Source organism: Phycodurus eques, chromosome 13 (genome assembly GCF_024500275.1).
Source record: "Phycodurus eques isolate BA_2022a chromosome 13, UOR_Pequ_1.1, whole genome shotgun sequence".
Taxonomy (NCBI): domain Eukaryota; kingdom Metazoa; phylum Chordata; class Actinopteri; order Syngnathiformes; family Syngnathidae; genus Phycodurus; species Phycodurus eques.
This window is the reverse complement of record NC_084537.1, coordinates 16,077,965-16,105,881: the sequence shown is the minus strand read 5'-3', so window position 1 is coordinate 16,105,881 and position 27,917 is coordinate 16,077,965. Positions and strand designations below refer to the sequence as shown.

The 27,917-nt window shown below is 41.2% G+C and overlaps 2 protein-coding genes across 2 annotated transcripts in view; one reads left to right on the top strand and one right to left on the bottom strand.

Moving 5' to 3' along the window:
- Positions 1–3,834: 3,834 nt before the first annotated feature.
- Positions 3,835–27,917, top strand: part of LOC133412160 (collagen alpha-4(IV) chain-like) — a 60,094-nt gene continuing 36,011 nt past the window's right edge. Inside the window, exons 1-3 of the mRNA XM_061695310.1 lie at positions 3,835–4,217; positions 22,295–22,343; positions 23,191–23,288. The gene's annotated coding sequence lies outside the window, so the exon portion shown is untranslated. The remainder of the gene's footprint in view (positions 4,218–22,294; positions 22,344–23,190; positions 23,289–27,917) is intronic.
- LOC133412158 (collagen alpha-5(IV) chain-like) overlaps positions 6,502–27,917 on the bottom strand; it is a 30,666-nt gene continuing 9,250 nt past the window's right edge. The window contains exons 7-52 of the mRNA XM_061695306.1: positions 27,771–27,824; positions 24,306–24,332; positions 23,202–23,270; positions 22,989–23,051; positions 22,878–22,913; positions 22,768–22,809; positions 22,511–22,588; positions 22,360–22,413; positions 21,619–21,684; positions 20,669–20,713; positions 20,552–20,605; positions 20,410–20,457; positions 19,954–20,032; positions 19,826–19,861; positions 19,451–19,621; positions 18,640–18,729; positions 18,344–18,427; positions 17,250–17,320; positions 16,975–17,163; positions 16,699–16,861; positions 16,522–16,611; positions 16,333–16,440; positions 16,148–16,242; positions 15,899–16,049; positions 15,699–15,812; positions 15,401–15,565; positions 15,234–15,320; positions 14,563–14,703; positions 14,372–14,470; positions 14,202–14,294; positions 13,940–14,079; positions 13,725–13,851; positions 13,552–13,632; positions 13,364–13,462; positions 13,180–13,227; positions 12,809–12,991; positions 12,573–12,712; positions 11,915–11,987; positions 11,776–11,850; positions 11,557–11,682; positions 11,371–11,466; positions 9,360–9,569; positions 9,099–9,276; positions 7,873–7,987; positions 7,623–7,792; positions 6,502–7,543 (exon numbers count right to left, since the gene is read on the bottom strand). Of these exons, the coding sequence (XP_061551290.1) occupies positions 7,465–7,543; positions 7,623–7,792; positions 7,873–7,987; positions 9,099–9,276; positions 9,360–9,569; positions 11,371–11,466; positions 11,557–11,682; positions 11,776–11,850; positions 11,915–11,987; positions 12,573–12,712; positions 12,809–12,991; positions 13,180–13,227; positions 13,364–13,462; positions 13,552–13,632; positions 13,725–13,851; positions 13,940–14,079; positions 14,202–14,294; positions 14,372–14,470; positions 14,563–14,703; positions 15,234–15,320; positions 15,401–15,565; positions 15,699–15,812; positions 15,899–16,049; positions 16,148–16,242; positions 16,333–16,440; positions 16,522–16,611; positions 16,699–16,861; positions 16,975–17,163; positions 17,250–17,320; positions 18,344–18,427; positions 18,640–18,729; positions 19,451–19,621; positions 19,826–19,861; positions 19,954–20,032; positions 20,410–20,457; positions 20,552–20,605; positions 20,669–20,713; positions 21,619–21,684; positions 22,360–22,413; positions 22,511–22,588; positions 22,768–22,809; positions 22,878–22,913; positions 22,989–23,051; positions 23,202–23,270; positions 24,306–24,332; positions 27,771–27,824 (4,602 nt within the window). The 3' untranslated portion in view covers positions 6,502–7,464. The remainder of the gene's footprint in view (positions 7,544–7,622; positions 7,793–7,872; positions 7,988–9,098; positions 9,277–9,359; positions 9,570–11,370; positions 11,467–11,556; positions 11,683–11,775; positions 11,851–11,914; positions 11,988–12,572; positions 12,713–12,808; positions 12,992–13,179; positions 13,228–13,363; positions 13,463–13,551; positions 13,633–13,724; positions 13,852–13,939; positions 14,080–14,201; positions 14,295–14,371; positions 14,471–14,562; positions 14,704–15,233; positions 15,321–15,400; positions 15,566–15,698; positions 15,813–15,898; positions 16,050–16,147; positions 16,243–16,332; positions 16,441–16,521; positions 16,612–16,698; positions 16,862–16,974; positions 17,164–17,249; positions 17,321–18,343; positions 18,428–18,639; positions 18,730–19,450; positions 19,622–19,825; positions 19,862–19,953; positions 20,033–20,409; positions 20,458–20,551; positions 20,606–20,668; positions 20,714–21,618; positions 21,685–22,359; positions 22,414–22,510; positions 22,589–22,767; positions 22,810–22,877; positions 22,914–22,988; positions 23,052–23,201; positions 23,271–24,305; positions 24,333–27,770; positions 27,825–27,917) is intronic.

Below are 27,917 nucleotides of genomic sequence, written 5' to 3'. Positions count from 1 at the left end.
ATCACAAAGTACGGTTCATTGTATGATTCATTGTTTTGACTATAAACAGCCATTATTTTTACACAATGTTAAAATGTGATATAAAACGTTGCCTGTATAGTTTATTATTTGCTTTATTTCTCATTCAAAAAATGTATTTGGAACCTGAAGTCGTGCCACAAAACTTCGTGATTTAAAATTTAAAATCGTCGTAATGGCGGATAGGCACGGTGGACGACTAGTTAGAGTGTCTGCCTCACAGTTCTGAGGACCGGGGTTCAATCCCCGCCCCCGCCTGTGTGGAGTTTGCATGTTCTCCCCGTGCCTGTGTGGGTTTTCTCCTGGCACTCCGGTTTCCTCCCACATCCCAAAAACATGCATGGTAGGTTCATTGAAGTCTCTAAATTGCCCCGAGGTGTGAACGTGAGTGTGAATGGTTGTTTGTTTATGTGTGCCCTGCGATTGGCTGGCAACCATTTCAGGGTGTACCCCGCCTCCTGCCCAATGATAGCTGGGATGGGCTCCAGCACTCCCGCGACCCTTGTGAGGAGAAGCGGCTCAGAAAATGGATGGATGTAATGGCGGATACAGAAACCTTGAGGTAAAATGTTAACAAACAACCACCTGACTGAGAGGACAGATTCAAGAAATGCTTACGATCTATATAGAGAATTTTTTTTTTGTTTTAATTAGGGGCAAACATGTTACATTTGTTGATATCTGGTATCTGACATCTCATAGAGCCGAAAAAGGAGCAGATGAACGTGACAATGAGTGAGAGCAAAATAAATCGGGTTACGGGACCATAATGCAGCTGCGTGGTTAGCAGGCAGTCCAGGATTTCCAGAAGAAGATCCTGCATCCCGCTCTACGAACTGGAGGACTCGCTCTCCTTTCCAGTCCTCCATTCTTCTCAATCTCCTCCATCCCCATCATCTCTCCGGGTTCTTCCGGGACTATTTCGTTGTCCCATTTGAAGAGTTTGTACAGCAACCGGACCACGTTCTGTTTATCTGTCAGCTCCTGCAAAGTCAGGGAAAAAGAGAAGGATCCTGTTTATTATTTGGAAATCTAAAATGTCAATTAGTTTATTTTTAATCAAAGCAACAAGGCATACTACCTAAATCAATGTTTGACAACAAACAGTTTGAAAAGGTTAAATGCAACTTTATTGGATTTAGAAGTTAAATACAATTGAACTGAAAATATTGTACTGGATTAAAAAAAAAAAAAAAAGTGAAGCCACTGTAACATTATGCACGGTTTGAGCATTTAATTTAGTGGTTCTTTGTGTATGCTTACAGAAAAACATTACATAGGGTACATACATATTCAAATACATATCTTATGCAAGTCATATCTGTTCACCTTTTGAAAACTGTTAATGTTTGGACATCACTTGTGCGGTGGAATTAAAATATTCCACTATAATAAATACATTTCTCATACCCTCACATTCTTATCATCATATTATTCAAAAATTATTATGATTAAATTTAAACAAGAATGAATTGAATGAAACAAAATCATTACAACTAGATTGCTCTTAAATTGTATTCCCTTTCATTTAATAATTCTTTAATATTTCGTGGGAATATTTTGTTGTTGCTGGGAATAATATTTCATCTGTGTGTAATTATACAACTAATTTTGTCAGTAAATTAAAACTATCAGACAATCGGCGCTCACTCAAACTTTACATGCGGTTTCAAAACGTTTGCTCAACACGAGCAGGGACTAAAATGTAAAGTCTGTGATATCTAATCTGCAATTTCACAGATGAGCGACTCTGAAGGTATCAGTGACAAAAATCTGACAGGTGACTCTGACAGCGTGTCAGAACTTGGAAAAAAAAAGGAAAAGAAATGAAACTGAACAGATCAAGATTACATCATTATTGGATCGTTTTATATTGTGGTCCAAACAGGGATAAGTAGTGGAATTGAAGCCATCTTACCTGGCTATCTTGTATTTGTGTGAGCCATGGTATGTCGTCTCCAAGTTGCAGGTCTTTCAATGTGCTTTCTAGCTTCCCAGCCGCAGGCAATACCAAGCAAAAAAATGCCAAAATGCAAAAGGAGTGCGCCATCGTACCTTACCGCGTAGTGTATTTCTGGAGTAGATGTGCACCTTCGCCGTGCAACAATGTCTGTCTTTAAGGTGGCCTTAGGGGGCGGAGGTTATTTGCATGTAAAGATGTTGGGAGGTCGGCGTCCTAATAAGGACATCCTCATTTTGACAAAACACGTTGTAAAAGCAACTGATGTATGATACGAATTAAAACAACATGACAGCGGTGTGAGGAAACAATGACGCCATGGAACTCGCTGGTGTCGTTAAGTCGGACAGGAGCACAACACACAACACTGCGGGACGTCCAGAGGCCATTAAGGTAATTTGTTCCATGCCGGTGAGTTTTTAGTGTCAACCTCTAATAAGATTTCTGCTCTGCTTAACTTAACAGGGGCTGAAATGAAGATATACTCGTCACTGTTTACAATGTTTATGGCGACACGCTAAAGCAGGGGGTCACCAAGCTTTTTGAAACTGAGAGCTATCGATTTGGTAAGAATTTACTCTAGTTACCTTTATTTATATGAATGCTTAAATGAATGCTTTTCATCTTTGGGAACACACTGATTATTTTAATGATTTTGCACAGTAATGATCAACAATGATTTAGCAAGGTAGGCAATGGATAAATATCTATAGCCTACACTTTATTTCTATACATCTGTGCAGGTATTTACATTTTCAAATGACCACTTCTACATAGTCCTAGGAAATCACAATGTCCAATCACTGGTGACCTCTTCTTTAATGCAACTGTGACACATTCTTCTTTATATGCAGTATACCGTACCAGTCTTTCTCAACCTTTATTGAGCCAAAGCACATTTTTACATTAGAAAAATCTTACAGCACACAAGTAAACAGAAATGCTAGTTAGAGTGGATATAAAAGTCTACGCACCCCTGTTTAAGTGTCTGTTTTTTTTTGTGATATAAACAAAGAGAACAACATAAATCACTCCAAAATTATTTCCACATTGTGACCTAGAACCTATACAACTCAATTTATTTATTTATTTTATAAAAAGTATTTTCAAGAGGTAAAGTAAAAATAAACACCTAAAATTATGTGGTTGCACAAGAGTGCACACTCTCTTATAACTGGGATGTGGCTGCATTAAACAGTCACCTTCTAACTCATGTGAAATGCGAGACAGCAGACACCTGAAGTGCCGCTGATTACCGCAAATTAAAGTTCTGTTGTTCAAGTAGGCTTTGTCTGGCATTTTGTTCTTTATTTCTAGCAGAACCCTGAAGGTTTTGTGCTAACACTGACTGCTATTTCAAACTGTTCATAATTCCTTCCACCCCCGAAGGTCCCAATTCCAGCTGAAGAAAAACAGCCAAGGTTTTATAATGCTGCCAACATGCTTCACTGTAGGTATGGTGTTCTTTTGGTGTGCCAAACATAACTTTTGGAATTACAAAATTTCCCAAATACTCGTGGGAAAATGTGTTACAGTTCGATGAAATTTGTATTCACCACAGCGTCCGAAAAAATAAATGACACCTCACAACTGCTTGGCCTGCCTTGGCGCAACAAAGCCAATTATTCACCACTCTTGTTTTCACTGTAACGTATTTTAAAATACAATACATGGATCACAGACGTGTACAGAATGCATGTACTGTATGTATGTGGAACAAACTGCCCTTGAGAGGCATCAACCTTTCAACAAATGCCTATGCTAACGCAATTCGAAAGGTGTAGCATCCTCATCCAGCTACCTAAACAATTAGTAAGTGCAATGTGGTGAGTAGAATAATCCTCTTATGAAGGCCAAACACTTTGGAGCTGACAACAGTGTGCACTCGGCCGTGTTCGGTTGGGCTTTAATTCAAGGTGGCATCCGTCTGCAGATCGTCTGCTTGGGACATAACTTCTTCCTCATGTTAAGATGCAGTTTAATTTGGCATTAAAGACTGCTGGAAAGTTGGGAAATCCCACAAGGCCGATCCAGCAATCCATTTTCTATACTGCTTATCCTGTTCAGGGTGGAAGGGAACTCGAGCATACGGCAGCTGACTGCAGGCGAATAGCAGGCTACACCCTGGACTTGGCAGCAGTCAATCACCGGGTCCGTATAGAGACAGATGACCATTCACACTTACATTCACACCGGCACTGAGTGGGAACTGAACCCACAATGCCTGCATGGAAGTCAGGTGAGTGAACCACCAAACCATCAATGAAGCTTGTGTTTTTCTTGTTTTGGAAGAGAATTTGGCAACTCGGCAGTTGTGACATTTTACACGTTAACGAATACAGTAGTGCCTTGAGATACAACCCGAGTTTTTAGAAATATGCGCTGTTGTTTGATATTGTGATATTGAGATGCGAGCGCTCTATGGTGGCAGTGAACTCAACTCACTTCACAGTAAGCTTTGCTTTGGCAAGTAGTGAACAATTCTTCCCCCAAAAGAGGCTTCAAGCTGTTGTATTTCACTGTCAAGCTAAATATAAAACAAAGAGAATTACACTTTGTGTATTTAAAACAACCAAATAGCTTACCCTTTCAGTATGCTTGCTTAATGCTAAAGCTAATCAACATCTATGTTACGCTGCTGTAACCCTTTAAGCAAAAGACTGAACACAAACGGTGTAGCAACACATGTATAGAGACAATATAACAGTACTAACAGCCAAATATTGTTTATCCTCTGTGAAGAACAACTAATTGTAGTGCTGTACCGACGAGCTGTGAGGAGTTCAGACGTCTCAATGACTGTCTGTCTGTCTATCTGTCTTATACTGCCCCCAGGTGGACAAGGTGTGCACAGCAGAAAGAGCAGCACAATGGCCATTTAATTGATGCAGCGTGACAAAAGTATTTTCAATTCTATTTAATGATATAATTATTGCATATATTTATAAAGTACAATATTATGAAGTGCCATCCATCCATCCATTTTCCTCACAAGGGTCGCGGGAGTGCTGGATCCTCTCCCAGCTATCTTTGGGCAGGAGGTGGGGTACACCCTGAACTAGTTGCCAGCCAATCGCAGGGCACACATAAACTAACAACCATTCACACTCACTTTCACACCTAGGGACAATTTAGAGACTCCAATTAACCTACCATGCATGTTTTTGGGATGTGAGAGGAAACCATAGTGCCCGGAGAAAACCCACGCACGGACGGGGAGAACATGCAAACTCCACACAGGCGGGGCCGAGGATTGAACCCCGGTCCTCAGAACTGTGAGGCAGACGCTCTAACCAGTCTTCCACCGTGCCGCTTATGAAGTGCTATTTTCATTATTAAAAAACACATTCCAAAAATGTTTTGTTGTTTTTGAGGGAGAGGCTGGAACACATTATTGACATTTACATTAATTTCAATAGGGAAAGATGATTTGAGATACAGGTTGTTTGAGTTACGAACGTGGTCTTGGGACAAATTCAACTCGTATCTCAGTGCACTACTGTATTAAATTAAAAATAAAAACAGCACCTAAACTTAATAATACAATCAATTACCATTACTAGAGTTAACATAGAAAGTTTAGGTTAAGGTTTAAAAGGGACATATTATGCTTTTTCCCACTCATAATTTAAAACAGTTCCCATCTGAAATTTGTTTTGGCAAGTCTTTTTCTGACAGAGATGCTCAGACTCTTAACAAATTGCTTCAAATAATTCATGCGAGGCTTATCACACATTTGTAATCCAAGCAAGAGGTTTTGTGCTCCTCTTCAGCTGTTCTGTGTTATGTGCACAGTTACATAACATCAGACTTTTTGTTATTTTCGACTGCCACCAATCGATTGCATGGGATACGTGTGTGCCAAAAGGCAATTGTATTTTGGGCATGCTGTTTGTTTCAGTGCAAACTATGGAGGGAGATTTCCTGGATTGATCCCGGTGACAGATATGGATGAGCGGGTTTGAATAACTGCTCCTTAGGGGGCCATTGCTCTGCGGATAGTTTTCTGAGTGAATGTAACAGAAATGCACAGTGATGAACAACAATACTCAATGTGTGTCCAGTTATTGCTTCTTTCTGTCTTTTACAAGAAGACAAAAAGCTGTGGTGAATACTGTATAACTTACACACATCCTCCATGCGGTCCATTTGGAAAAAATGCACAATTTAACAGGCAGACATCGAACAGCTTTTAAAGCGACGGCACAAATGACTCAACGTTCAGATGTGAACAACGCGAGAATTCTCGGTCAAGAGCATGACATCCACTTTTATTGGGAGTGCAATAAATGACTCATCATTTCCATAACGACACCACAATTCTTGAGCTGGATTTTGTGCTGTCATGTGTTGTTATTTATTTTGAATGTGTCAATTATTGACCGAGTATAGCAACGATGTAGTGATACCTGCTTTATTACATTATCTGTTGTTGGACTGCTTAATTATTTGCAATCAAATATACATTTGAGACTTTATTTGTTTGTAAAACTGCATGTTTTAGTGAGGCCCTTTATTGTGGGCAGCCTAAGGCACATCTGTGCAATAATCATGGATTATGTCGGCAAAGGAGAAGTGCTCACGAACAGATTTGTGAACAATATGATATATGAACAATATATAAAGCGCTCAATCGGTGTCCTTAATGTTGTTATGTCCGGTTAGCAAAACTGCACTGAAGTCACTGCATTTACGATTATGAAATACATCAGAATACAGTAATTAAACACACATGGAACACTATAAGCCCTGTAAGATATATCGACTTGCTACACATTTCATTAATTTTAACGTGCATTAGCATTATCATCTGCACTTGCACAGCTGCCATTAAAATGATAATCTGTTTGGTAAATGCTAAGGTGTGTCTCATTCAAAGGACCATAAATTAAGACTTGTAAGAGAAATGTACCACATCATCATATAGCAGACCATACATTGATTATAGTGTGTCAAAGTCTATTGTCAAGAGAATCTAGTCGGATTTCAGGAAAAACTATTGCATAGATTGTCTGTTTTTTATGATCTTATTGAATGTTATGAACATTTTGCCGCATAATATACAGACATAAGGGAAGCATGTCCCTTGTAAATTTGTCATGTTGGATTTTGCATGTGCAATATTGATACAACAACAACAGAGATCATCTCTGACTTCCTAGTATGTGTATACCTTCACAAACAAGTTTAATTCAAGTTTAAGTAAAATTCAAATCAATTTCCCCCATTGAAAGCAATTGCAAATATGTCATCTTGTTCTTGTGAATGCAAACAAACTTTAAACACTTTTGGTTATGGTCATATCACTGGAAAAAAAACAAAAGGTTTTATTTTATTTAATTTCATAAATAGGGGGTAGACATTTAGAGCTTAACTGTAGCCCTTACATAATGCTTGCCCAGGGCCAGTTATGTAAAAAATGTCATGAGAACAAATTGAAGTGTGCGCAAAAGTATCTTTGTACATCTGTCATATTTCTCAGCTTGCTATTGTTTGCGACAAACTCGACAACGACTGACAATGCTTTCTTGAGAAGGCCCCTTCACCGTCTGTGGAATGGGTTTACTGTGGAGGAAGAAACATAGACATATAGAACAGAAGAGATTTAAAAGTGGTTGTGAATGTGATCCTTATTGCAATGTACCTGAACATGTCAGGGTTGAGTGATGCCAGCCAGTAGCTGTACGAATCAGGGTAGTAGTTGCACGTCCCCCTGCCATGACACTCTATGAATGGCACTTGATGGAAATGTTCAAGGCACGAGCCGGGAGACACGAGTGGCTGGGAAGAGCCATCTGCACCAGCCCCTGTTTGCTGGTTGTATAAAGGCCGAAAGGTTGCAATGAACATTTAGAATAGAGAACATTAAAACACCCCTAGTAATGAAGTGTTACCATGACAAATGAATATCCACTCCAGAGGGACTGCCAGCCTATGGGACATTCTGGTATTAGAGTTGTCTGACTGTGAACTGCGATGACATTAGAGGTAGTTTCGCACACCGAGCACCTAAAACCAAATAAGGACACATTCACATATTACGTTTTGTCAGGTCGTGGAAAAAAAAAGCCTAGGATAGCCATCTATTTTCTGTACCACTTATCCTTTTCAGGGTCATGACAGGATCAGATCACAACAAAATGGAAAGCGACAGTATATATAGTGTTGATTCCACAACCGGTTGCAACTATCTGAACCAGTAGACTTGTATGTGGACTACAGTGGACACTTTTTCTACTTTGGAAGATCTAAATTTTGTTAGAGACCTGGCCTTGCTCTCCCACACTCATCAGCATATGCAAGAAAATACATGTCTCTACCATTATTTTTTTTTTTACAGCAAATTGGATTGAAGATGCGCCAGAAAAGACAGAAGTAATGGCTTTGAACACCAAGAACACATCACCAATTCAAGGGAGGAGAGATGTCATACCAACAACAGAGGAGTTTAGCTACCTAGGGAGAATTGTAAGGACTGATGGAAGTACGAACTAAGACTCAGATTTCATAAGATTTCACTATGCAAAGCCAGAGGTGCATTTCAAATGCTTATCAAGGTTTGGAGATCAAACATTATGGGCCAAGACAAAATTGAGAATCTTCCAGAGCTGTGCACCTTCAACCCTTTTGTATAGTTGAGAATACTGGCAAGTAACTGAACGTGACCTGTCAATACAAGGTGCGTAAAAGGAATCATGAGAATATTTTGACCAACAAAGATCCCCAATGAAGAACCGCTGAACAGATGAAATCAATACTCAATGGAAACAAACCTGCTTAAGAAGTCGGTGGACATGGATAGGACAGGAGGAAATAAGACCTCATCTCAAGGACAGTACTTCATTAGAACACTGAAGGAACGAGAACAAGAGCAAGACCAAAGAACTCCTTGCAGAGAACAGTGAATGTGAATGGAAGGCTGAGAACAAAATATGGGAACCCATCCAGAGAGAAACCCAAGACAGACAGGTAAAGGTCATTCCCTTTTTTAGAAGGGAAGCCAGGCACTCAGAAGAGGCTGAACTCGCATAGGCTACATGAAAAGCAGCAAAGTGTACCACTACATGACCAGTGTGACCAATGTTCAAGTATATTCATGAATAAACATCTCCAGTCCTACCTGCTGATGTGGGAGGACAGCCTCTCCCCTGTGAGGGCAACCATGGAGGGAAGCATAGGTGCATCGGTGGACAACCAGTAGGAGTAGTCGTTACGAGAGGCATAGCGGCAGTTTGACTCCGTGTCGCAGAAGAGGAAGGGCATGGGGGAGAATCGAGGTAAACAGCTTCCCGATGTGCCTGAGGGAGAGTTGGAAATGTTCAAACATAACATAAATTGTGATATCAAATAAGGCGACTGGGGCTTGAAGAGGTTCTCTTACCAAGGTCCTGGCCGTGAGCTCGCTCATTTCCATTCATGAAGAGGAAAGAGTAGCCACAGTAAATAAGGGTGGTGCCTTCGGGGCAATCAGGCACAGTCACACTTTGACTGTGTCGTGCTATCAGGAAGCTTGTCACATAGCCGTAACCACTTTCTCCTGGTAATCCCTTTTGGCCCCTGTTGCCTGGATCTCCGGGTCTGCCTGGTAGACCTGAAAAGGTAAAGGTAAAAAACTATTACCTGAAATGTACACCAATACATTTTCTGTAACGTTTATCAGGGCTCAACACTAACTTTTGCACTGGTAGCATTGGTGCAACCAACCTGGTCGCACCAATGCTACCAGTGCTGAAGCTTAAACAACTTCATTTCACTTCACTTCTGATTTGGTCACACCCTTTCAAGGGCGGTACAGCATATATATATATATATATATATATATATCAAAACTAGTCATATATATATATATATATATATATATATATATCATATAATACCATATAAAACAAAAAACATTGGAGAGTTTGTAATTGAAATCATGGCTAAACAATAATGAATTGTTAACAAACTGTGTATCTCATCAAAACTAGTCATGCATGATGAAAATTGTCTGGAATGCTAATCACCAGCCAAAACCTCATGCCAATTGCAAAATATTTTTTATTTTAACATTTGTGTATGAACTGCAGTTTAAACAACAACAACATATTGACATAAATATATATCTAAACTGTATATGAAATTCACAATTTAAATAGTAGTAGTATTATTATAATTTCCCTTTAGTGCATACAGCATAAACACAATTTCAGATATGAAAAATATTAATATTAATATATTGTTTCTTATTTTTTTTCTGAACAATACAACAGCCACTGCACAGCTTCCTACCCGTACGCTTTAAAAAATTAGGTGGTGCTCAAAGTTTTAAAATAAAATATGTAACTATTTCGAGGAATATTTTGAAGGTAGTTCAGTTCTGCTAGTGTTGAGTACTGCCGCAAGACTTATTTAGCTAAGTGGAGGATGAGTAAAAACTGGAGGGGACGGATCGCCGTCATTATGAATCTGAGTATCAGTACTATCTGCGCCCTTGTCGGTGGCACCTACTAGGTTGATGACGGAGAGGAACACGCCGCAAGCACAGACTTTCTCCAGCTCGCGACCACCCATTCATCGTTCATAATAACGAGACGGCACTCTATCTATCTTCAGAAAGTACAGAATGTAGGTGGAGGAGATTGACCAAAGCAGTGAACAAGACGACGACTTTCATCCACCATTTCTGACATTGTGAGACTGTGTTCAGGGAGCATTAAGACATACACTCGCGAAAGTGCGACCAGATTAAATTTTTACTTGCACGCTGAAAAATGTTTCGCCTATGAGACGAGCTGGAGCCTATCTCAACTGAACTGTTCAGCAATCAATTACAGGGCACAAATGTAGAGGCAGCAAACCATTTAAACTCACATTCACATTGTTAGTGGGAACTGAACCCTAGATGCATGCACGGAAGTTAGACAAGTGAACCACGTGTATCCTGCAATGTCTCTTTAAAGACTGCACAAAGTGAAATTATAATTATGATCACATTATGTGAGACAGGGTGGCATGGTGGACGACTGGTTTGAGCGTCTGCCTCACAGTTCTGAGGTCCGGGGTTCAATCCCCGGCCTTGCCTGTGTGAAGTTTGCATTTTCTCCCCGTGCCTGCGTGGGTTTTCTCCGGGCACTCCGGTTTCCTCCCACATCCCCAAAACATAATTGACAACTCTAAATTCCCCGTAGGTGTGAATGTGAGTGCGAATGGTTGTTTGTTTATATGTGCCCTGCGATTGGCTGGCAACCATTTCAGGGTGTACCCCGCCTCCTGCCCGATGATAGCTGGGATAGGCTCTAGCACGGCCGCGACCCTAGTGAGGAGAAGCGGCTCAGAAAATGGATGGATGGATATGTTAGACAGGTAGCAGTATTGTATACAACTAGCCACAAGCCAACTCCTGCACACACCTTGCAACCCTGACACTCCTTTGTCTCCCTTAAGACCAGTAAATCCAGGTGGTCCCACTGGGCTTGAACCTTGGACTCCTTTGGTACCCGGGGGACCTTTTAAACATGACATACAAAGTCACATTAGTGTACAAAGCATGTATGTTACAGAGTAGTACACATACTACCATTTATACAGAGTTAAACCTGATTGGCCCGTTGGTCCTGCTGGTCCAGTTTCCCCAGACCGCCCAGTGTTGCCAGGGGAACCAGGTAAGCCTGGGGGTCCTGGTTCATATATCACCTTGCCGTACCCTGGTTTACCTTTCACGCCTGAATACAAAAATTTAAAAAAGAAAAAGAAAAAAAAAAGAAAAAAATTGTGATTTGAAGTCTTGAGTTATTTATTCCAAATAGTGTACTCACCAGTTCTTCCTGGAAACCCCTTTGTCCCAGGTGGACCAGGCGGGCCCGGTATATAGCCGGGGTCTCCCTTGTCACCTAAAAAAAAAGTTAGTTAGGACTACACGTACTTTGGTGAATGAGGCATAGTTAAAAATCTTACCAGGGTACCCATTGTTTCCAGGAGGACCAGAATCACCTCTTGCTCCTGGATTTCCGGGTTGGCCTCTTGGACCCTAGGGAAGTAAATCAGACAATGAACATGGAACTTTTACACTCTAATGATAAAGATGATAAACATGGTACAGCTTCCACAGACAATACTGAATAAAGCAGGTCATAATCCATCCATCCATTTTCTGAGCCGCTTCTCCTCACTAGGGTCGCGGGCGTGCTGGAGCCTATCCCAGCTGTCATCGGGCAGGAGGCGGGGTACACCCTGAACTGGTTGCCAGCCAATCGCAGGGCACATACAAACAGACAACCATTCGCACTCACAGTCACACCTACGGGCAATTTAGAGTCTCCAATTTATGCATGTTTTTGGGATGTGGGAGGAAACCGGAGTGCCCGGAGAAAACCCACGCAGGCACGGGGAGAACATGCAAACTCCACACAGTCGGGGCCGGGGATTGAACCCGGGTCCTCAGAACTGTGAGGCTGACGATCTAACCAGTCGTCCACCGTGCCGCCGCAGGTCATAATGATTTAACCAAAAGCTGTTTCCTTACTTATCAAAACAAGATTAAAATGCAATACATAAAACATTTTGATTAGTGAAAGTCATCAGTTAGGAAGATAAAATAAAGGCAACAACATACAGGTGGACCAGGAATGCCTGCATCTCCTGGGAGTCCAGTGTAACCTGGGCTCCCTGTCGGGCCCGGGTCCCCTCTGTTACCTTTCCATCCAGGTCCTGGAGGGCCTGGAGGGCCTGGAGGTCCAGGTGGACCAGGATAACCTTCAAACAACAAAAGAAGATTTTGATGATTAGTGTGAGTGTGACAATAGTTAAGAGATAGATGAGAGTCCATTTTGGAAGAAATGTTGTCTTCACCTGGCCTACCCAGACTGCCATCAAGTCCACGGTCTCCTTTTACCCCGGGAAAACATGCACCGTCTCTTCCCGGTTGTCCTCTGGGACCAGAGACCCCGTGTGGTCCTGGATGTCCTTTGTCTCCTCTTAATCCAGGATTTCCTGAACTAGCAGAGCCAGGAGAACCAGGATTCCCTGGGGGACCTACAGTATAGGAAGAGGGGTTTGTGAATTTAATAGTCAGCTATGTCACACTTTCTGAGGTTTCAAAGTTTACTTCTACCTCCTATCTCATTATGAACATCTTGCTCGAAATCATTTGTATATTTTCTGAATTCACTGAGTAGGAGAAAAAGAAGGAAATTGACAGATCTGAGAAGTCGAATACTCACCTAGCTGACCTGGGAGACCACGGGGACCAGGTGGTCCTTCTATCGCAACTGTAGACAAGGAGAAAAAATTTAACTGCAAGCAGGACAATGAAAGCACAATTTGACAAACAAACGTATTCCAATGCTTTGCTCAGAATTACATTATCTATAAAAATGCACATGGACACAATTTCCTGTCTCTCACGTGTATCTCCTTTCTGTCCTGGTGGTCCAGGGATCCCATCCTGTCCCTGGTTGCCTTTGGATCCTTGAGGACCAAAACCACCTGGTGGGCCAGGGGGACCTAAGGTCCATGAAAAACAAACGATAAAAATGAATTTAATGCAGAATCAGTAACATTCCTCAGTGTTAAGGCATTTCAATGGACTTTGCCTGGTGGTCCATTTGGTCCTCCACGTCCTTTGTGTCCCTGAGGGCCATCTAAACCTCTTGGTCCTTGATATCCAGGTGAACCTGCAGCATTAGGATTACAATAACATAATGTACACCATTATTAGCAAGTAAAGGACACAAAAGCACTCAAATAAATTGCCAGTGGTTGAAACCATTTTGTCCAGTGTGTCCTGGTTCTCCTTTGAGTCCGTGAAATCCTGGTGAACCCGGAGCTCCTACAATACCAGGTGCTCCTTTTTCACCCTTCATTATGTGTGTGTTGCTTAATCCTGGTTCCCCCTGAGGGAAATGAACATATATTTTTTTCTTATTGAGACATGCATTTCATTCTGCACAAATGCGTAGTCCAGTGCCTAATTTTTTTCACCGTTTGTCCAATCGGTCCAGGTGGGCCATATCCATAATAGTTTGGTCCTCCCTTTTCTCCTTTGTAACCCCTTGAACCTGGTGTACCATCTGCGCCAGGCCCTCCAGGAATTCCCTTGTCTCCCTTTAGTCCTTTTGACCCTATATGAGCATTATATAAACAACAGCACAGATCAATGTTAGGATACAGTTTACAGATGAATTTGCGATTAGATGCACATGATTGGCTATTAAATAAGAGTGGTACTCATACATATACTTACCAGGATTGCCTCGGTTTCCTGGATCTCCTGGTATTCCAGCAGGTCCCCGGCGTCCCTTCAAGAATGCTGGAATACCTTGGTCACCTGGAGGACCTGGACAGGACACGTACCATTTTTAAAATTACTATTGTCGTCATGTTTTATTTCATCCATGCAGAAAAAATATGCACCTGTTTGCCCAGGCCTCCCGGGTCCTCCAGTATTACCACTTTGTCCTTTTGCTCCAGTACTTCCAGTATCACCCCAAGGACCAACTGGTCCAGGATAACCTGACACAATTACAAAAAAGTTACATTATATGCACATAAACACTAAATCTCACACAAATCTAAAAAGGTAAATTCTCTGTAAATTAAGTCACCTGGAGAGCCAGTCTCTCCTGAGGGGCCAATAAGATCTAAAGGTATTGGAGATGGAGCTCCTGGGGGACCCCTAGGTCCTGGGTCCCCAGTCATTCCTGGTGGACCCAAGGAACCTATGTTTCCCTCACGACCAGGGTTACCTGTAAACAATCCATCAAAAAAGGTCTATAACAATGTAGAAGAAATCTGTAAACTATGAATTTACTGATGATATAAAAGTTATTTTGCCTGACTTCGTTGTAGGCAGTGTGGGTTTAATTCCAACTCAGTGGTGGTGTAAATCTGAATGTGAAAGGTGGTTTGTCTCTATATGCGCCCTGTGTTTGACTGGCAACCAGCCCAGTTTGTAGTGTGCCTTTCGCCCTGAGGCAGCTCAGATAGGCTCGTTATTCCCTTGATCCTGATCAGGATAAGTGGATGGATGAATGTAAACTACATGATGGTTAGCAGGTCTCCCCTTGTGTAATTGAGTCGTGTAAGGTCTCCAAAGACGGACGAAAAACACAAAAACAAAGACAATACTAGAGAGCGCGTTACCGAGGCGACCACACTGGTAGGCGCCATCTTGCGCCAACTACACTATCAATGACCTCAATTACTCATAATTCAACTCCCCCCAATACACTAGGGTGAGCTGTTTGTGAAGTTTATGTTTGAATTACTGTGATACCAATTCCGCCCGTGGGTCCTATAATTCCAGGCAATCCTTGCGGTCCAAATCCTGGTAACCCATCTGGTCCAGGGTCTCCTCTCATTCCTGAAAAACCCAAATGGATTAAAGACGATCAAAACAAAGTTGGTTGAAAATATTTGGTAGCAGGTTGAAAATATTCTTACCTGTTGGGCCTGGTCGCCCATTTTGTCCCTTAATTCCTTTAGGCCCAGTAACCCCTTGGGGACCTGGTACTGTTGGCCCGGGATGACCTGGCTCACCTGGATGGCCAGGGCTACCAAACCCAGGGAATCCTCTGTTTCCCTTTTCACCTGGCAGCCCGTTGGGTCCTAGGACAAAGGAGATGAAGAGAATGACCACAATGGTGATCACCGAAGTATGGTGAAGGTGTATTACAAAAAGAAAAGTCAATAACTTGAGATATATTTGCTAAGAGTGTTTTTTTGGAAGAAGGATACTTACCTGGCAGTCCTGGATCGCCGTCTGGCCCTGCTAGCCCTTCTGGTCCAGGAAGAGTATCATTACATGAGCTTTTAGTACCCGGAGGTCCCGGTGGTCCGATTTCCCCTTTATTCCCTGAACATAACATTTAAGCAGCGGATAACTAGGCTGTGTATGTATGGATTTCCAGTTCATTTCGATGTAGAACAGGCTTTGAGAACCTCTTTCTCCTGGGAAACCTGGATTTCCTGGTAATCCCTGGCTCCCAGGTGAGCCAGGGATTCCAGGATCTCCTCTAGGTCCTTGAGCCCCATCATTTCCAGGAATGCCTTGTTGGCCTTTGGGTCCTGGATGTCCATAACCACCATCACCCTGAACATGACAAATAGAAAAGAAGTAAACCTTATCTTGCAATGTGTTAACACAATCTACAGTATCAGTTTTTTTCAGATTGCGTTTGTGTAATTGACCTTCATTCCTGGAAGACCAGGAGGGCCTTGTTGGCCTGGTCGACCAGGAAGACCGATACCTGGGAGACCTTTGATACCTGGGAACCCCTTGTCACCTGTAAAATACACACTCACCTGTAGTACACTGCAGATGCAGCGCAAAGCATGACTATAAAGTTAGATGTGGATAATTTTGTATAAACAACCTTTCTCTCCTGGTAAACCTGGTCGTCCAGGATATAATCCGTCACCACTTTCCCCTTTCTGTCCTGGTGAACCTGGTCTGCCTATGAAACCTGGAACACCTGGAACACCTGGAAATGTGTTTGTCAGAGGGAATGACTCTTCCATCAGTTACTGCATATTAGAGGACTCAGAACTGACATGCAGATTACCTTGCCTTCCTGGTAACCCAGGTTGACCTCTAAACCCAGGTAGTCCAGGAAAACCTTTTGAGTGGATATGGCCTGGTTCTCCTTTTTGGCCTTACATGGTAGGAGAGTAGAATAGAGGTAAAACATCTCCCTGCCTTTCACTCCCATTTCTGCATAATTATCAACATGTTTATGCACCTGGAATTCCAGGTTGCCCAGGGAAACCAGGTACCCCAAAATTCCCCTTAGTTCCTGGAGGTCCAATAGGCCCATATCCCACTGCCCCAGGGTAGCCTTGTGGTCCTGGTCTCCCCAAAAGCCCCGTTGGACCTGGAAAGCCTTTGTCTCCCTCTCCACTATACTAGAGGGCGGATAAAGAAGCTTGTTTTGAAATAATGTGAAATTGCTCTGGTTCTTGAACATTACTTATTAGTTTAAACAATTGGAAAGGTTTCCAGGTCTATATGTCCTCACCGGATCCCCCAAAGGGCCTTGGACACCTTTGCGACCTTGCAATCCCGGAGACCCAGGGAAGCCATCTACTCCGAGCCTTCCAGGGTATCCTGTGTCTCCTTTCTCCCCTTTTACTCCTGGTCTGATATCAGAATATGAGTCTCCTTTTTGTCCAGGGAAGCCTGGAGCACCTGTTATACCAATACGACCCTTGGCAGAGGAATAGCAATAATAATACAACATTATGAAAACCAGCAACTTAATCTTTTTTTTTAATTAGATACACATTTTCTTACCGGACTTCCAGGCAAGCCCCGACTTCCTGGGAAACCTGGCTCACCTTTATCTCCTGGTCCTTGATTATATCCTGAGCAATATACATACAGTGTAGAGAAAAGTGTAAGTGCTATGAGATATTGTTAAATACTCATGCAGTTATGGCTGAAGATGGGCTGATTACACTGGGGTCGCAATTTTTGTTGAGTTAGGTCTGACAGCTGTTTTAAGTCATTTTTAGGTGCGAAATCCAAAGCTGATCTCAGTTTTTCGCTATCACGTCAAGTTTTTGAACATACCTATGTAAATAAAACATTCAAATTGAATAGTTACAAGCTTTGAAAACTGAAAAAAAAAACAGCTTAAAACGAAATAGAATTTACAATGGTATACCCATGGTTACAAGCTTAAGAGAAAAGCCAAAACAAATCCTCTTAATTCCTACTTTGCGGATATTGATAGCACTGACCGATTGGGAGCTGCACACACCTCTCGCCGCTATGTTTCAATTGTGGCTGGACAAACAAGTTGTCACGTAGCTGTAAATGAGTCCAATTGTAATCAGCTGGCAAGTCTTGCTACAGCGAATCAGTGGAATTTTGCTTATTTGGAGGGTAAGCTGCGGAGAAAAAAAACTTGACGTGCTAGAAAGAAACTGACTGCAAGTTTGGGATCAGCATGCCAATTTTAGTTTTAATCAGCATAAAAATCTAACTCAACAGAATTAAAAAAAAAAAAAGTTCCCTAGTGTTATTGATTCATTGATTAACTGATTGATGAGAATTTGGTTGGTTGTATGTAAATTATTGTTGAATGAAGCAAAATTGAGTGCATGACTTGGCTGCAATCAGCAGAGGTGTTGTTGATTCAGAATCAACTAGTTTTCAGTCTAAAGAAGAGCAACATAATGGAAGATGAGCTACTATACATCCATGCGGTAGCAACTCCAATACAACAATTGCACTGGATAAAAATAACTTCACAATAATTTATTGAATACTTGATAGTAAATTGCACAGCGGGGAATTGTCCTGGCACTAAGACACTTGATCTTATCTCCCTTAGTGCTGTGTAAAATCTTGACACGCGTGATAACTATTGGAGGTACTTTTACCTGGTATTCCATGTGGACCTGGAGGACCCGGTGGACCTGGTACCCCTTTTCCCATACACTCATAGCAGGGCTCTCCCTTGCCCCCTGTAAAAAGCAGCCATTGGAATATATATATTAAAAACAAAAAACAAACAATATTTTTTACATAATGTTTAATTCCCTTCCAATCTTTGTTTCTTCAACTTCGATGGTTATTCTGACACATAAACTGCCCTGGGCTGTATGGGACTATCAGCAAAGCAATTAAACGGATATACTTTTTCGGTCAAAAGAGATTCAACAATGGTTTTTCCTACCTTTCATTCCATACGGCCCGTCATATCCTGCAACCCCAGGCATACCTCTGACACCCTTCATTCCTGGCAGACCGTTGACTTTGACCTTATCTATAAGCAGCAACACGAGAGTAATGATCAATAATAACATTGATTAATGACACGTTTCCATTTTCAAGGTTTAATCACAGCAACAAGTTACAATGTATGCTATGGGATAGCATGCTGATAGCGAATGATGCAAAAGAGAGATTTACAATTAAATTATTTCACATTTGTTCCATAAACACACTATTAAAAAAAATCCCATTTAGTTCATATTTTTTAATCGTCTTGCTGGCACGTTTATGTCGAGAAACAGGTTGAGCGGCAAAGTGTTACTGAATCAATATTTTTATCACATTAAGAACTTTCAGAATATGGTAATGCACTGATACACAGCTACAAAGTACAATAATAAACAAATTGTTAAATAAATCAAAATTTTGCATTATTTTCATTTTAAAGGCAGAATTTTGATACAGTCCTTTTCGTGTAAAGTACTCCAAAAAAATTTCAGACTGAACTTAAAATGCACTATAACCTTTAGAGTTGAACTTTACCTAAGTACTGACACATTCAACATTTGGACATTCAACAGTTTAGAGAAAGTCAAATTAAATTCACCTGTAATTGCTATAGTAAATTTTATGTTCATCCTGAAATGTCACCCGAAAGCCGAATATCCCTAACTTTTTGTGAGTAGCGTAGTGTACATGTTTATATTCTAACAGTGGACCAAGTTGTGGTGAGATTTACATTGAGGATTTTTAAAAACAGCTACATACTGTACCTTTGTCTTCGGGGAGTCCAGGTGGGCCTTGATCTCCGGGAGGTCCCTGTTCACCAGGATCCCCTTCTGGACCAGAAGGTCCTGGATAACTATCGCCCGGGTTGCCGCGATCCCCTTTGGGACCCAGAGCACCATCAGGACCTCGTGGTCCTTGTAGATCAGATGAATCTCCTGTATAAGAATTTAGTGGGAGGCAATTAGGAATGTGTAAATATGTATATGGGTACAGAATATGAGCAAAAGTCTTGGAACACAGCCTTTAGATAAGCAGCCTATGGTGACTGGCTGCATAAGGCCATCTTAGATTTGGACTTCCAATACCAGGTGTCCCAAATCTTTTGCCCATACTTTGTAGCTTGGTCGATTGGTAAACACCTGGTGGTCCGTCAGGTCCAGGAAATCCCACAGCACCTGAAAAAAATAAACACAAATTGTTAACAGTATTTGTATTTTTTTTCACCTTTCATAGAAAGTTAGCCTTGTGCAGGACTATGTTCATTCACCTGGGCGTCCAGGAATTCCCGGTTGGGCAGGATTACCTGGATCTCCAGTGTATCCTTTTAGCAGCACAGGTGCCACTATCTGCAATCAAAGGGTCATTTTAAAATACTTAAACAACAAAGTAAACTTTGTATCTGCTCTGTTAGTGTCAGGGTCAGTGGGGCTAATTTATCTAATAACGGCCTGACAACGAGTTTCTCTGCCCATGACGTAGTTGGCTAGGCTGACTGAAGATCCAGAGCCACTTTTAAGCGGCGGCCGGACTACACTGCCAGAAACACTATCATGCAGAGGCACCGTCAAAAACTTAGCATTTGAAAAGGGGTGTCCAGACTTTTTCATATCCACTGCAAATGCTATTAAAACAAAACAAAGCAACTGTTTAAAGTTGAGAGAGAAAAAGGACACGTGTCACCTTAAAAAATATACATGTCAATTATTTTAAATAATACAATTACTTTTATTTCCCCAGGTGGACCAGGAGGACCTTGATCCCCTTTTGCACCCTAAAAAGACAGAGCACAGCGTCGTAGCTTTTCATAAAACATGGCAACCCATTATAAAACTACAATTACATGTGGACAGTAAGTGGTCACTGACCGTCCCTCCTGTTGTTCCTGCATATCCAGGAACACCTCTAGGACCAGGCCTTCCCTAAATGCAACGATATGTTATAATCAACTCAGTAACACCACCGTGCGCAAACAGCTTCCCGACCATAAATCCAGGTTGTCCAGGTTTGCCATTCTTGCCCATCCTTCCCTGCAATGACAATTAAGTCCAGTAAAGACATTGGGTCCATGCATTCAATCACGTATAGCTTGTGCTAGAAAGAGAACAGTCGACTTGGTGCCGCTGCCGGCATGCATTCATTTATTTTTCCATGAATTCTTTTTGGCTGGGGCGCAATACATGCCAGTCTTCATAAAAGCAGTAAACGCTTGTGACTGAGGAGGACCTCTGTTGCATTATTCACCAAGTCTGCCTTGGAGGAGGTGCACGGCCTCAACAGTGCTACGGAGAGCACATTCTTGTTCACATTCGCAAGGGTGATGTCCTTTAAAAATGTTAAATTCTCCATAAAAAAATATCCAATTGTTTTGACAAATCTTTTTTTCTGACAGAATAACTAAGGAAGCAATCTTGTCTTTGTGGGTTTTTATTACAAAAAAGAAAGAAAAGTCTTTGCAAAGCCAGGAAAAGTCTTCCGAGTTGTCACCCCTTACTGAAGTCTAAGCAAAACAATCACCTCCGTTATACAGAAGTGAGCGAGACAGAGAAGGAAAGCAAAACAGTTATCTTTGTCCAGCTGCACTCAATTTATCTTTATCGAAAAACAGCTAGTAGTCACAACATGGCTGGGAACAACCAGGACGCACAAAACGTCCAGAAAACAGCCAGCAGTCACAACATGGAACAATGAAGCATGTGAAGGTTGTATAAAACTAATAGAAGTCATATTTGGTATATATAAAACATACATTTTCCAACTCACAAGTTAAGTCTGATGGTCTCTGTTCAATGACACGTGATACATTCTATTAAATAAGGACTCACATTTACTGTGGTACCGCACATTACTGCCCTCTGCTGTCCAACACTTAAACGGGCTCATCTAAATGAAATGATTTAACAAAAAGATGGGATAGACAGATTATTACACTTACTTCTGGACCCACTTGGCCTTCGTCTCCCTTTACTCCTCTTGTGGAAAAGCCGCCACCAGGGTCTCCCTGAGGGGAAAATAGCATGCCCATAAACGCAAAATGCGCTTAATTATACAATGAAGATAATATAAGAAATACAAAGGACTATTTGGTCAACCCTGAAAAGAAAAAAAAAAAGAATAAAATTGCAAGAATAAAACAGAAACTTGGGGAAATGTTTAACTATTACAATTAAATTCACTGCCATTGACAGCTGTTGAATTCAAATATCCACGTTAACATGGAGGATTGGCATTGAAGGAAAAACATTTGTTATTTAATGAGAATAAAATTATAATATTACAACAATAAAGTAGGAATCTTATGAGGATTAAGTAATAATAATAATAATAATAATAATATTTCCGTTTATAGCAGCTGAGTCGTTCAATATTTTCTGAGAATAAAGGTCATTTTTCAAGAATGTCGATGTGACAGTATGAGAACAAAATTAGAATTGTAAGAAGAAAAAGCCATAATATTACGAGAATAAAGTTGGAATATTACCATACATGAAAAAATTTGATTGATATAATTGAAAAAAAAAACAGCTTTAATCTATTAATTTTAAAGGATAAAGTTGAAATACTGTGGAAAATCATGAAAATAATGTGAGATTATTTTTTTTTTTTTGTAGAGGAGCATCGTTGGAGATTTTGATTGGGACCGTGTCGTGCAAGTCAGATGTGAGGAGGAACTTACCGCAGGACCTTTGCAGCCTTTATCTCCTGTAGCTCCTTGGTCTCCTTTTTCACCCTGACAACCAAATCACATTATTATCCAGCATGTTATTACTCATAACAAATGCGCCAATAAGACAGTTATACACAGACACACACACATACATACTAACCTTTAACACAAGGCTCTCAGTGAAATATTCCCTAATCCGACCCGGTGATCCGGGTGGGCCTGGAGGCCCTTGTCGACCCTAAATTAAAAGACAATGTTAATTATTAAGGGTAAATCCAACCAATCATATTCAATCAAAATAAATCACATTTTAAAATTGAATATTGATGTTTTAATGTTCTATTTTATTGAGACACACACTCCCCCTTGGCATGGCATTAATAATACAGTACTACTTTCTCTTTAAAAATGAATTGCCTTTGGTCCAGCTGGTCCTGGAATACCTAGCCCTCCTTGACCCTAAAAGATAAAAAGCAAGAAATTCAATATTCACCCATACAGATTTTTGGGACAATATTACGTATTACCTTCGATCCTGGCATTCCTACAGGGCCTGGTACCCCCTGTTAAGAAAAAAAAAAGTCATCAATTTGAATTTGCAGTGTTTTAAACCTGCACAATGCAACTATCTTACTCACATCAGGGCCACGTAGTCCCCAGTCTCCCTGTGGCCCAGTAATTCCCCGCAAACCCGGCTCACCCTAAAATAGTGTGAATATTTATCACGGACATAAGTGTACACGCGTTTGGACAACAAAACCTCAAATTGTTACATTTTGTATGTCAACACCCTTGATTGTTGCCCATTTGGAAAATGTACTATTTCATTGTGATTCACAGAGAACATTTACCGGCTCGCCTGTTCTTCCAGGAAGTCCTGGTGGCCCCGGAATTGCACTCACTGATACTGCAGACTGACCCTGCCGAAAGGCCCAAAAGTATGTTTGAAACTTTTAATAAAACTATGAATTTAAAACACAAATTAATTACACCAGCGAGAAGCGCAACAGATTGTTGGTAGTCGGGCCACACCGCTACTAATAAAAGTGATCCGATACTGTACGAATCAATACCACATCACCAGCCTCCCATCTTCTGGGTAGGAGCCATGTCAGCTGTGTATGTGTGGAGAAACTTTAAGGACATGGATGGCAACACTTTTAGGGCAAAATGGATGATGAACTCCAAGGGTGACGTAATTCATGCAAGCTTGCTGTCCCGTGCAGCCGCCATTGATGTTTACCTTAGCAGTCACATAACGTCTGCGTACTTCGTAAATGAAAGTGAATGTTTATTTCCTTTTGTACATTGTTATGAAACTGATTACTCGGGGAATTAACATTTGTATTGGAATGCTTTAGTCAACACACACTATAGGATCGTAGTTGTAATGACTTCTTTTTTGGGTTGTTTGTCAGTATGTTCCCTGTGATTGACTGGCAACCAGTCCAGGGTGTACCCAACTAAAGTCAGCTTGGATTGGTTTCAGCTCACCTTTGAGGACAAACTCTACAAAGAAAAGGATGGCTATGTTATACATATAAAGACTATACTGTATGTTATTGTGGTAGTGGCAACAGCTATGTGTCTGCCTCTCTTTTCCTCTGGCAAAAGTACTGGTTTCATATTTTTTATATTTGATGTTTTCGTTTAGGTGTTATTGAAGGAGCAATTCAGCTAGTAGTAGCAAATATCAAAGCTAATATTGAAGCAAGCTTAGTGGCCCCACTTGAACGTATTCCAAAATGAGCTCAGGGAGCTCGGGGAGGCTCACCTGTTTGTGCCTCGTCATGTTATTATAATTTCCATCTTTTGTTTTGGCACTTCAGGCAGGATCCTGCCAACAAACTTCCAAAAGGGCAGTCCTGGGCACTTTTACACTTTTCCTAAAATAAACACTTATATAAAAAGTGCTTAGCAACTGACCTGAGCTGGCGCAGCATGCATTTTATTACCTTTTGTCCAGCAGCACCCGGTGGACCCTGTGAATTAAAAATGGAGAGTCAAGTTTCAATATTAAATACATTCTTTGATGGCTATCTCAAGGCAAATTTGGTGTAATTAAAAACGATCAATGTAGAGTGGAACCTCTGAAGTCTGACAATAACAAATTATGACAAATACTGTAATGTGGGAGTTTTCACAAAATGTTGCGATACCTCAAGCACAGAGCTTAGAACTGAATGTGGGGACTTTGAATGTTGGGACTATGACAGGAATATCTCGGGAGTTGGTTGACATGATGATTAGGAGAAAGGTTGCTATATTGTGTGTCCAGGAGACCAGGTGGAAAGGCAGTAAGGCTAGAAGTTTAGGGGCAGGGTTTAAATTATTTTACCATGGTGTAGATGGGAAGAGAAATGGAGTCGGGGTTGTTTTAAAAGAAGAGTTGGCTAAGAATGTCTTGGAGGTGAAAAGAGTATCAGATCGAGTGATGAGGCTGAAACTTGAAATTGAGGGTGTTGTGTGTAATGTGATTAGTGGCTATGCCCCACAGGTAGGATGTGACCTAGAGGTGAAAGAGAAATTCTGGAAGGAGCTAGACGAAGTAGTTCTGAGCATCCCGGACAGAGAGAGAGTCGTGATTGGTGCAGATTGTAATGGACATGTTGGTGAAGGTAATATGGGTGATGAAGAAGTGATGGGTAAGTACGGCATCCAGGAAAGGAACTTGGAGGGACAGATGGTGGTAGACTTTGCAACAAGGATGCAAATGGCTGTAGTGAACACTTTTTTCCAGAAGAGGCACGAACATAGGGTGACCTACAAGAGATGGAAAGCATACTTCGAGGAGTTGATGAATGAGGAAAATGAGAGAGAAGGGAGAGTAGAAGAGGCAAGTGTGGTAGACCAGGAAGTGGCAATGATTAGTAAGGGGGAAGTTAGAAAGGCATTAAAGAGGATTTAAAATGGAAAGGCAGTTGGTCCTGATGACATTCCTGTGGAGGTATGGAAGCATCTAGGAGAGGTGGCTGTGGAATCTTTGACCAGCTTGTTCAATAGAATTCTAGCACGTGAGAAGATGCCTGAGGAAAGGAGGAAAAGTATGCTGGTGCCCATTTTTAAGAACAAGGGTGATGTGCAGAGCTGTGGGAACTATAGAGGAATTAAATTCATGAGCCACCCAATGAAGTTATGGGAAAGAGTAGTGGAGGCTAGACTCAGGACAGAAGTGAGTATTGGCGAGCAACAGTATGGTTCCATGCCTAGAAAGAGTACCACAGATGCATTATTTGCCTTGAGGATGTTGATGGAAAAGTACAGAGAAGGTCAGAAGGCGCTACATTGTGTCTTTGTAGATCTAGAGAAAGCCTATGACAGAGTACCCAGAGAGGAACTGTGGTATTGCATGCGGAGGTCTGGCGTGGCAGAGAAGTATGTTAGAATAATACAGAACATGTACAAGGGCAGCAGAACAGCGGTGAGGTGTGCTGTAGGTGTGACAGACGAATTTAAGGTGGAGGTGGTACTGCATCAGGGATCAGCCCTGAGCCCCTTCCTTTTTGCTGTGGTGATGGATAGGCTGACAGATGAGGTTAGACTGGAATGCCCGTGGACCATGATGTTTGCAGATGACATTGTGACCTGCAGTGAAAGCAGGGAGCAGCTGGAGGAACAGTTAGAAAGATGGAGGCATGCACTGGAAAGAAGAGGAATGAAGATTAGCCGAAGTAAAACAGAATATATGTGCATGAATGAGAGGGGTGGTGGGGGAAGAGTGAGGCTACAGGGAGAAGAGATAGCAAGGGTGGAGGACTTTAAATACTTGGGGTCAACCGTCCAGAGCAATGGGGAGTGATGTCAGGAAGTGAAAAAACGGGTCCAAGCAGGTTGGAATGGGTGGAGGAAGGTGTCAGGTGTGTTATGTGACAGAAGAGTCTCTGCTAGGATGAAGGGCAAAGTTTATAAAACAGTGGTGAGGCCAGCCATGATGTATGGATTAGAGACAATGGCACTGAAGAGACAACAGGAAGCAGAGCTGGAGGTGGCGGAAATGAAGATGTTGAGCTTCGCTCTCGGAGTGACCAGGTTGGATAAAATGAGAAATTAGCTCATCGGAGGGACAGCCAAGGTTCGATGTTTTGGAGACAAAGTTGGAGAGAGCAGACACGTCCAGAGGAGAAATAGTGAGTATATTGGTAGAAGGATGATGAGGATGGAGCTGCCAGGCAAGAGAGCTAGAGGAAGACCAAAGAGAAGGTTGATGGATGTTGTGAGGGAAGACATGATGGCAGTTTGCCAATGTCAATGTTTCTTTTTAAAAACAAATTCACAGTGGTTCATGTGTTTTCAGTTTTGTCACTGTAAGAATGTTAAAAAATGCAAAGCAACTGTAGTTCGCCTCTCCTTTTATCTTCAATTTCATTTATTGTTTTATGTCTCTAACTATATGATTGACATATTTAAAATACAGTGCTCAGATGTACTTTTTCATACATTTTGTAAATAAATGATGCGTTCCTTTCTGATGACGATGTGGATGTTATGTTTTAGAAATAACATCCTTGAGAATTTGTTTTCCCCGTGGGGTCAAATTAACCTATAACATAACATAACATATCGATTTTTGCGAACAAAAGTAGTTTTGCATTTAAAACGATTTAAAAAGCAAACATATGCCCTTGGAAATAATCTGGAGACATCAAAAATATATGTAGTTCGAATTTACGGTGAATCAGTGAGATTTTAAGGGTATCTGTCACTAACGAGTATTGAAGAGGACTTACAAGAGGGTGGGAGAGTTGGAGTTCTTTCATTTAAGGGGCTATTTATTAGTCAACAAACAAATAAAATACACCTGCGCAAAAATTTTAATTGTAATCATTTTCAGGCGGTTTAAATTGCTGGTGTCAAATTGCCCCCAAGTATAAAAGATTTTAATAAACTACAAGGTAACAGAAGGGTTAAGAGGATTGCGTATTACAGTACAATAAACCCCGCATATGTGTATAAAAGTATACTTTTATCATTTTGTGGCATCTCGGTTCCAAGGAAGTATGTTGAAGTGAGTTGAGGAGTTTCATTCAGACAAAAGTAGTCCATTTATAAACCTTTTGCGGGGTGTCATCAATTACTCGCATATTTTAATTATTTCCGTCAAGGTTCCCTCCCCATACACTCTATTGTTTTAACGTCATAACATTTGCAGTGGTAACTTTATTTTTACACTTGTATTACATTAACAGTTACAAAAAAAAAAAAAAAAAAAACACACACACCTGAAGAGCCATGTTGGAATAGATTCACACATTCACTGCCATTGACGGCTTTAGCAATTAAATATCCATGTTACCTGGGAAGGCTAGTAGTGAATGGGTTAACTGTATCATTTCATATAGTACAAATGTTCAACAAATTTGCACTGTGTTCTACCTCAGTGGTCCCACTACTGTATAAATTGCATTGATGTGTAATCTTACAGGAAGTCCATCAAGTCCAGGGGCACCGTGAGCACTAGGAAGTCCATCTTCTCCCTAAAGCAAAAATACTTTTAAATCCTTTCAAGCGACACTTGTATTTCGTACTAGACCATATCAAAACACACATCACTTGCAAAATTCTGCCAG